The 10,149-nt window shown below is 38.6% G+C and overlaps 1 protein-coding gene and 1 long non-coding RNA gene across 2 annotated transcripts; both read right to left on the bottom strand.

Moving 5' to 3' along the window:
- Positions 1-293: 293 nt before the first annotated feature.
- On the bottom strand, positions 294-1,998 carry LOC124172852 (zinc finger protein 572-like). Its single transcript, XM_046552354.1, has one exon. It carries the CDS (start codon positions 1,995-1,997, stop codon positions 1,224-1,226), a length of 774 nt encoding a protein of 257 aa, XP_046408310.1. The 5' UTR covers position 1,998; the 3' UTR covers positions 294-1,223.
- A 447-nt stretch (positions 1,999-2,445) lies between these two features.
- LOC124172853 lies at positions 2,446-8,029 on the bottom strand. Its single transcript, XR_006868287.1, has 3 exons — positions 7,897-8,029; positions 7,750-7,786; positions 2,446-2,883 (listed from the first exon to the last, which is right to left on the bottom strand). It is a non-coding gene; the product is annotated as an uncharacterized LOC124172853 (long non-coding RNA).
- Between the last annotated feature and the right edge of the window lie 2,120 nt (positions 8,030-10,149).

Below are 10,149 nucleotides of genomic sequence, written 5' to 3'. Positions count from 1 at the left end.
TGTTTTGAGAATGATGCAGTGAACGTGATGAAGGAAGTACATATCATTGAAAAAAGGTACATATAATCCTGAACGTATGCCCTCAATAAGTCGTAAAAAAAAATTCTGAACACATTTTTCACATATTCCCTTGAAAATATGCTCAACATATTTCTCTGAGCACAAGTTGAGCAAATTTCGATGAAAATATGCATACATGAAATAAATTACATTTATGCCAAACACACTCAAATAGTCAAAAAAGGAAAGGGTAGGAATTGGGACAAGTGCTACTCATAAATGATAATTAGCGCTGCCGTTACAATACAGAATCTTATTTTCAGTTGATTAACAAGGATAGTAGCATCATTAAAGTAATGTACAATTCATCCAAAAACACAACAATGACTAAGCTAATGAGAAGCATATAGTAGCAGCAACCATAAAGCACATCCATAAGTCAAGTGCCTGAGGTTTCACACTTCGTCAATCCTAATCTACCATCAAATTGATCTAAAATGAGAAAAATATTCTGAAGATACAGTCTGGAAAATTTAAATGACAGGCATACAAAGGATTGATTATATTGAAATAATTACGATGAGGCAAAAAATAAATTTTTGCAGTAATAGAAAATTGTAACAGTAGTGTGACAATATTTATCAATAGTAAATGATATTTTACGATTAAAAAATTGGCAGAGCAAACATATTTGAAAATCATATTAATAATTTCTTTTAATACAACACATCTATTCATTAATGTCACTATATCTTTTTCTGCTATGGACACAATTTCCACGATTTCAACCCATCAAACCTTGCATTCATAATAAATCAACATTGAGACATATTAAGGATATGATAAAGGAAATTACACCTTAAAGAAGACAATATTGAGTAATAGTTACTCGCATACTGCCTTTATTCAGAGTGTGGCAGTGGGTGGCCTTGCACTTTATTGCTAAATATCTCAGTAAAATTGCAAATCAGAAATGCACCACTACTTTGAGCATTCATTACACTGTGTTGCAATCCATATACATGGAATTTAGTCATCACAATAAAACACTACTTGCAAAAGTGAGAATTAATTATGCGGCTCCTCAATAGTGATTTTCTTAAGGTAAAATTAAAACAATCATGAAATCTATAAGACCTTTCCTTCCTGCAAATATGCATGATGCGTGCATATAAGCGATGAATCTGGGTTTACCCATCATACAACTGGAAGAATAATGTCCCTCACATGTGTGTACGGAAATGTCTCACGAGGTTGCCTTTCTGAGAGAAAGATTTCCCACAATCGCTGCATGAAAAGGGTTTCTCCCCTGTATGTGCACGAAAGTGAAGGTCAAGGGTGGACTTGTGAGAATAGGACTTGCTGCAGACATTGCATGCATACGGTTTGTCTCCATTGTGGGTACACATGTGTACAGTGAGGGAGGAACTATGAGGGAAAGATTTGCAGCAAATGTCACATGAATAGGCTTTCTCTCCTGTATGTGTAACCATATGGTTGTTGAGGTGGCCACTCTGAGAGAAAGACTTACTGCAGACACTACAGGAATAAGGTTTATCTCCCGTGTGTACATGCATGTGCTGGGTAAGAACATCACTGCGACTGAATGATTTAAAGCATATTTTACATGAGTAAGGCCTATCTCCTGTGTGGGTATGCATATGGGTGTTGAGGGTGCCACTCTGAGAGAAAGACTTACTGCAGATGCTGCATTTATGAGGCTTCTCTCCTGTGTGTAAACGCACGTGCTGGGTAAGGTGGTCACTACGACTAAATGATTTAAAGCATATTTTACATGAGTAAGGCCTATCTCCTGTGTGGGTATGCATATGGGAGTTGAGGGTGCCACTCTGAGAGAAAGACTTACTGCAGATGCTGCATTTATGAGGCTTCTCTCCTGTGTGTAAACGCATATGCACAGTAAGGTTACTACTATGACTGAATGATTTAAAGCATATTTTACATGAATAAGGCCTCTCTCCAGTGTGGGTATGCATATGGGTGTTCAGGGTGCTACTCTGAGAGAAAGACTTATTGCATACACTACAGGAATAATGCTTTTCCCCTGTGTGTATATGCATGTGATTGGTGAGAGTAGAAGATTTAGTAAAACACTTATTACACACACTACATGAATAAGGCCTCTTTCTTGCACTTGAACACTTATCAATTTTGATGATTCTAGTACAAGAGGAGGAATTCGAGGACACACTTTCTACACATGGTTTAGCTTCTTTAATTGATCGTCTCCCTTTCCTAGCCTTTCCTTTCTCAGGTATTCCTTCAGCTATTTCCTTAAGAGACCCATTTCCTTTTCGCCTCAGCCCTTGTCTTTTTCTATTTGCACCTTTTATATCTGGCACATCGGATGACTCATCATCCACGACTAAATTGCTGGCACCAAAATGAGTTTCAAGGTGTTTGATGAGCTTCCTTTTGCTGCTGTATCCACTGGTACAGTGGTAGCAATTATATGAAGTTTCGTTTGAAATTTGTCCATTTACAGCAGTTTTCCTCTCACAATTACTAAACTCATCTTTGCTCCCCATGACTGCCTCTACACAACTGCTCCTCTTTTTACTTATTCTAATCATCCTGAGGGCATTAGGGATAATTGGTGCATCACAATCACTACCACACCTCGCAACAGACCTTGTGACTCTGCCTCCACTGATTTTGGATGTCTGTTTGTCCAGTATAAGGAATTGAGCAAGATATTAACTTATCAGCAAGAACAGTTCCACGATTTTCCTTATCTTCATTAATCACATTTCTTCATTCCCCTGCATGAGATGCTCCACTCTCAGATTAAATGACGGTCAGTGAGGCTGAGGCAGGAATACTTAGATGTTTCCCTAAACTTCCTTCCACCAGCTGGGAGCCCTAGAAAAGAATTTTTATGGTTCAATCACATAAATAGTTATGCTGGTCTAATTTATAATAGCACTTTGGTTAATAACCAAAGCCATTAGATAGAAGGCAATATACCGGCCTCAAAGAATCAACATGGGCCACCCCTTTTGTTATGTGTGCATCTTTAATTTGCTCTAACAATAAGACATTATGTCTATCAACTACAATCAAACAAAAATATGAAGCCAATGCTCGTTAAAATTGATAGCACAAACAATGAAATACATAAATAATGGTAATACAATGGGCATAGATGAGCTTCCTATTGAATTATTTACGTGCTTAGAAGGTCAACAAGAAGTAGTAGAATTGTGTAACAACATATTTAATATCGGTATACGTCCAGGGGACTATCAGAAGACGTAGGGGTACCATAGACACTATTGCACAGCTAAGAACATCGGAGGAAAATACTGGGGAAGAGGAAAAGATGTTAGCTTTGGCTTTATGGATCTGGAAAAAGCATTTGACAGGAAAAAATGGGATAAGCTATTGGATATTCTTAAAATAAAGAAAGTAGACTGGAAGGATGGTAGGCTGATAAGGGAATTGTACAAAACCAGACGGTAGCTATGAAATTGGATGTATGAATCTGTGCCGGGCAGTAGGCCAGGGCTACTGCTTTTCACTCACAATACTTGACATATACATGGAGGAGATGGCGAGAAAAACCACGAAGAATGTAAAATGAGAAGGGAATGTAGGATGCAATGAAAAATGCATCAGGTTTGCCGATGACATGGAGATTCTGGCCAATGACAATCAGAAGCTTCAAATAATGAGAAATAGTTTAGAGGAAGGAATGAAAGAAAATGGGATTAAAGCATATGTAGTGAAAACGAAAGTTGGGAGGGTAAATGACTATGGAAACGTGACTGTTATCATCAATGAGGAAAAGATAAGGCAAATTAGAAGGTATAGATATTCAGGAAGCGTGCTGATATAAGACTGGAGAATTGAGGCAGAGATAAAAGGGTAGGCCAGTCACAGGACTGCATCATTATAATGCTATTGTAATTGCTCGATGGTTGTACCGGGAATTGAAAATTGCATTGGGAATTGCTGATGATAAGTTGCAGATGCGTTATATTGGCATCCCTGACCTCAAATTTGAAGATGCAATTAAGCAAAGCAAGGTAAAGGAATATTCTTCATGTAAGCAATTAAAGAGAGCATCCTTAAAAACCTGGAAAGCAAATTCACCATTCAAAACATTCAGGCTTCCTTAAGGGAAATATAATGAGCACTCCTAGTAACTCAGCACTAAGAGAATTTTTCAAGAACAATTGGAAAAAAGGCACTTCAGTATGACAATTTAAAAGAGCCCCAATGAGCACTAAGAAGGCATGTTCTATTATACAAAATATTCTGGCAGTTAATAGGCAAAGAGGAATGCACTGAGGGTGCCCAATTCCATACCATAGAATTCAATTCTATTGTCTCTCCAGTCACCCCTTTTAATTGACTTTCAAAAATGTCCACTGTGCTTCACTCTTTTCCATAATCCTCTTTTTCCCAATATTTTGCACAATGAAATAGCAAATGCAAGGAATAATATTGAGGAGCTATGAATTTGATAAATAACATCATCCCAAATGCAAATTTCAGTTGATAAACCTAATCACAGCTTATTTCCCCATGAAACTCATATCAATTTGTTCGTCACCAACGTGAGTGGAGACTTTTGTAAACCCATTTCAATGCATGGTGGGTGAAAACTCGTTTAAATTGGAAGATCCTCTTTTGTAAAATTCGTTTATAAAGCCACTGTCATTAGATTCCTCATATACTCTGTACTATTCAACTTAAGGCTGGAAGGCGATACTTGGCGGAACTTGGTGACAGGAAACAATGAAGACACACTTTTGTATGTTCCGCATGAATTTTAATTACTGACCCAGGTTTTGACAGTACACTATGTACTGAGAAATCTTTTGTTTGTCCAAAACACTTGATAATGACATAGTGTACAGTCGAAATCTGGGTCGTTAATTAAAACTCCTGTGGAACATGCAAAATTGTATCTTCATTATGTTTGCTCTGTACTATATAGAGCAACAAAGACACACACAACATTGACATCATGCTCTCCATTAAAAAGAGTATCCATCAGCACTAATGAGGCACCTTCTATTTTACAAAATGATCGTGCAGGTTAAAAGCAATGCCATTAGCATCCCCCAAAAATCAGCACTAAAATAAATATTAAGATCAAACAAAAATATGATCTCTATGATGGCAATAAAAGGAACATCTATAAGCACTCCAAAAGCATGTTCACTAGAACACATCATCAGGCAGTCCAAAAGCAAATGTCATTAAAATACCCAATACTCAACACTAATATTGCATTATGAACAAATGGAAATAGATACTTCACGATGGCAAATGGAAAGAGCATCAATCACCCCTCAATAAAGTAAAGTCACAACCACAAAATAATAATGGGCAGTTTAAAAGCAAATGTCATGGTGATACCACAAAACTCAACATTAAAAGATGCATTATAAACAATTGGAAATACGCACTTCATGATGGCAACTGAAAAGAAACTCAAATAATTTGCCAGGTATAAACAGGCATTCTAATTCATGAAACCTAGAATCGAGTCAACCATAAATTGTTTTTAATAAATAAACTTATGTAATTACCAATTACGCCATCTCTTCGCTTATTATTTGATATATCAGCCCATACTTTTAAACGGGATATACTACGGAACCCCAATGCTCTCCATATAAACCATCTTGATACATTAAGCTGAACATAAAAAGCTTATATTTTCATGAATTATTACTCAGACTTTAGCACTTAGTCGTCGTAAACCATGTCACTCATAAAACTGTCGAGGTGAAAACCAAATTTTTGGAGAAACAGATATCAACGTTCAAATCAAACTCGAATTATATTTTATATTTCTTGATGTCACATCCCTAAACAGATCCTACGTTCTTACACACCTCTATGTTATAAACAGAAGATTCAGATCTTAAACTTCTCATAGATAATAACGCCTATAATCAATTATATTTGCTGAAGGTAGAGATTTCCGGTTTAGATTTTCATGCTTTCGCTAGTTTTCATAAGATATTACAAATCAAATATATACAAATATATGAAGTTTTTAAGGCTGAAAATGCGAGAGTTTGAATATGTCCGCGACGTTGAGAGAGAAGAATGTGATACATGAATCGCCAGGTGAGGATTTTAATACACACCGTATTCCTACTAATAATGGTATTTCATGACACATAAGATGATAGGACTAAACAGTATGATAGCATCACGTATAGTACATACCTGCGAACATTTAGAACACATAATATCATTATGGTAGGGCCAAACAACTCCGAAATGCATATAACATTACCTAGAATGTGACTACGTAGATTTCCGCGGTGTTCAGGTTCCAATTTCTCCATATTTCCGGTGCAACCGCGTCGGTTTGTTGGTGATGACAACAGTTTCGCTGGCACTGCTGCCAGCGTCTTCAGGTCGAAGATGATGCCGGTCCACGATTTTCGTCCTCCTTATATAGGGGGTCAGTCCCGCCAGTTGTGGCTGCCGCTCTCCTATTGGTCCGCCTAATGAGCCTCCTCCAATGGGCATCCAGATGGTGGCCGTCGTCTCTGTTAAAATTGTCCGTCCGGGCTATCTCAATGGATTCGCGGATGAGTCTGGGAAAATATCTGCCTTCTTTCACTATTATCCTGGCGTCGTCAAACTTAATGTCATGTCCCGGGGTCCAGGCGTGCTCGGCGCTGCTGGAGCTGGACTGGAGCACGCCTGGACCCCGGGACATGACATTAAGTTTGACGACGCCAGGATAATAGTGAAAGAAGGCAGATATTTTCCCAGACTCATCCGCGAATCCATTGAGATAGCCCGGACGGACAATTTTAACAGAGACGACGGCCACCATCTGGATGCCCATTGGAGGAGGCTCATTAGGCGGACCAATAGGAGAGCGGCAGCCACAACTGGCGGGACTGACCCCCTATATAAGGAGGACGAAAATCGTGGACCGGCATCATCTTCGACCTGAAGACGCTGGCAGCAGTGCCAGCGAAACTGTTGTCATCACCAACAAACCGACGCGGTTGCACCGGAAATATGGAGAAATTACCTAGAAGACGGAATACTTGCTATCACACGAAGAAAGCAATCTTGACATATGAGAGACCACTTGCATGTGTTACTATGAGGTGCTGACATGAAATTATGCATTTCTAATGAGATCCATAAACAACAAAGCACACTATAGCAAATCGCGCAATTTTCTCCACCATAAATTTGGATATGATACAAGAATAAGAAGTCGGTGACGATGTCATAAAAATACAGGATATCTCAACATCTATTTTGCTAACAAGTCGGATACATTAAGTTCTCCTTTTAAATGACAAAATTAACACACGAATATAATTATGCTAACATCTAACATTTTACCCAAAAAACAACTAACATAGACTTGAAGGAAGTCCTACACCAAATAAACACAGTTTGTTCTTCTCCGGAACACACAATGCTACTTCATGTTACACTTTCATAACGTAATCGAACCGTCGCTAAATGTTTATATCGTACCCATACATATACTACAGAAACTAGCTATTCACACCAAGCAAAATAATCTTTGAACAAGATTAATTGTACACTTGACATTACTATGAGGTTCTTACATGAAATTGCGCATTGTTAGAGGCCCATCATCACTCAAACACACTAGCAAATCGCACATGGCTCTCCGCCAACAATATGGATATTATACACGAATACGAATTCAGGGCGAGGGCCTCACAGTAAAAAAATTATCCAATAATTTTCTCAACTTACTTGATAGGAAATAAAGGATCCAGCAGCAACTTAAAACCTATTTAGCAAATAAGCAGGATAACGTCTTTAGTTTAGGGACAACAACAACACAAATTAGGTACTTACATTGCTTAACCACTAACTTCTTACAAACAAAAAACTACTAACCTCGACAAGAAATATTTCCGGAATCAAAATAAATCCAAAAGGAATGTTTAATAGCGAGAATACTACCTCTCAAAGCACACAAAATTGAGAGTTGTCTACTTTCCGTCATCAACACAATTTTCCGGCATGCTCCCGCTCATGAACTAATCGATTGGCAACTCGACTCAAAAGACGAATTCAAATCGCATCGACACATCGATATTAGAATTCGTGCGGCGGTTATTTCAGAATGGATATACATTGCAGCTCCAAAACAAACTAAAGATAGCCTGGGTTCTAACATGTTTTTACAAAACCTTCGGTTAATTCAACAATTAGGGCCGTATTAATAGTCGACCCCCAGGGGTCCCCTAGCTCTAGGTATCCCCTTACAGTCCCCCACGCACAAATCTGGTATTAATAGTCGTCCCCTAGGCTGTAGGGGCCCCCTTGCAGTCCCCTACAATGGGAGCGGAGTGAGCCTTACCTTGCGACATATGCATGAAGCGGAGAAAACAGGTACTACTGGAATTGTAAGCAGAAATCTTTAGTTGCTTTCGTATTTTATTGACTTCGTGTTGCTGCTTGTTCCAATACGTTCGTTGCTGTTGTGCTCTCGTTAAAAAGTTACTCATTTATGCCTTTATTCACTTCCATATTAATTCATAGCATACAACTTATTCATTCTGTCATATTGCTCATTTGCCCATTCAAAAATAGTTTCGTTTTCACCCATTTTCATTAATTTCACCATGTCCCTTTCATCTCAACCTTTTCTTGTGTATCACCTCGCTGAATACACGTTCATATTTTCCCATTTATCCGTGATGTGGGTTATCTTTGACGAGGATGGACAGCCTGGAGGCCTTTGTTCGTCGTCTCGATAGATTAGCGAGCCAACATCTGAGATTGAAGAAGTTTTACGTCCGTGATGCGCAAAATCCATTCGATTTTTTTTAGAGATACTGAGTTCCTGCAGCGGTACCGGTTTCCTAAGGAAGCCGTGAGAGGGCCTCTGCTTGAGATGGTGCGGCCTCATTTCGTCGCTCCTTAGTGAATCTCAGGTTAGAGTGTATACGAGGTTCAATACATCTGTGTGAAATCATGCGTAGGACAAACTAAAAGGGTCATACAATGCTGAATAAAAGAAAATGCTCGAACACTGAAGAAGTAGATGCAAGACAAGAAGAGAAATCAGAAATTGTTCAACATGTCTTGTCAGAGCCAGGTCATGAAATCAATTTTGATAAAGCAAAATTCTTGGCCAAAGAAATGCAATATATCGTAGTAGAATAATCAGAGAATCGGTGTAAATTACCAAAATACCATAACATATGAATCAGGAATACGGTTACACCCTTTCCAGCATCTGGAATTTCCAGCACCACGCTTGTTTCTGGACCCCAGAAGGACCCCCCCTGCCCCGTATAGGGACCAATCAGCGACGGGCAAGCGCTCCCTCAGTCTGCCGCCACCGTATAAACATCGGGCAACTCAGCCTGGCCTGAGGACACCTTCAGCACAGTTGGTGAAACGTCGCCATCAAAATGACAGCAAGGACGGAAACAGGAAATCTATCCAACGGCGTACTAGTTGTATTATTCGATCTTAGGAATGCAATTACTTAAACCTTTAAAACACAACGGCCACATTATCTGGTTTTTATTTCGCTACATTACCTCCTCAGTCTCAGTTATCAGTGTTTGCGCCACAAAAAATTTGTATCTTGGTGCTTTTGGTCACCAGTGCGAATTAGGTACCTTGACCTACCACTATTCAACTTTGTAGTCTATTATGTTTTTTGGCTGTTGCTAGATACCAAAACTTGTTCCAAATCCAATTCCCTTAATAACAGGCACCGATTTCCTTAAGTTCAGCCATTATCTCATGTTTTCATGATAGGAATTAACGAGTTGAAGGAATAAATTTATATGCAAATCTTAAAATTTTTAAATATATTTTATAAAAATAAAATTTACAAATTAGGGGTCACGTTTCCCACAAAACTATTTCAGTTGTGCTTCCGCTAGTTTTCTAGCAGCCACAGCTTGCCTCAGTCTATCTTTTGTTATTTTATCCTTCTCCAGGGATCTTTTTATCTTCATTTCATACTATCTTCGTAAATAGTTCCTCTCCTCTTCCATCATTTCCAACCTGGCCCTTAACTCCCTCTCAGCAATGCCCATGGAAGTATTGGCTGAAAGCATCCAGGAAGAAATTATAAATTAACAACAATATATCATACATCATTTTGTAGGAAAAAATAAATAAACA

Source organism: Ischnura elegans (genome assembly GCF_921293095.1).
Source record: "Ischnura elegans chromosome 13 unlocalized genomic scaffold, ioIscEleg1.1 SUPER_13_unloc_3, whole genome shotgun sequence".
NCBI lineage: Eukaryota > Metazoa > Arthropoda > Insecta > Odonata > Coenagrionidae > Ischnura > Ischnura elegans.
This window is presented reverse-complemented; position numbering and strand designations above follow the sequence as displayed.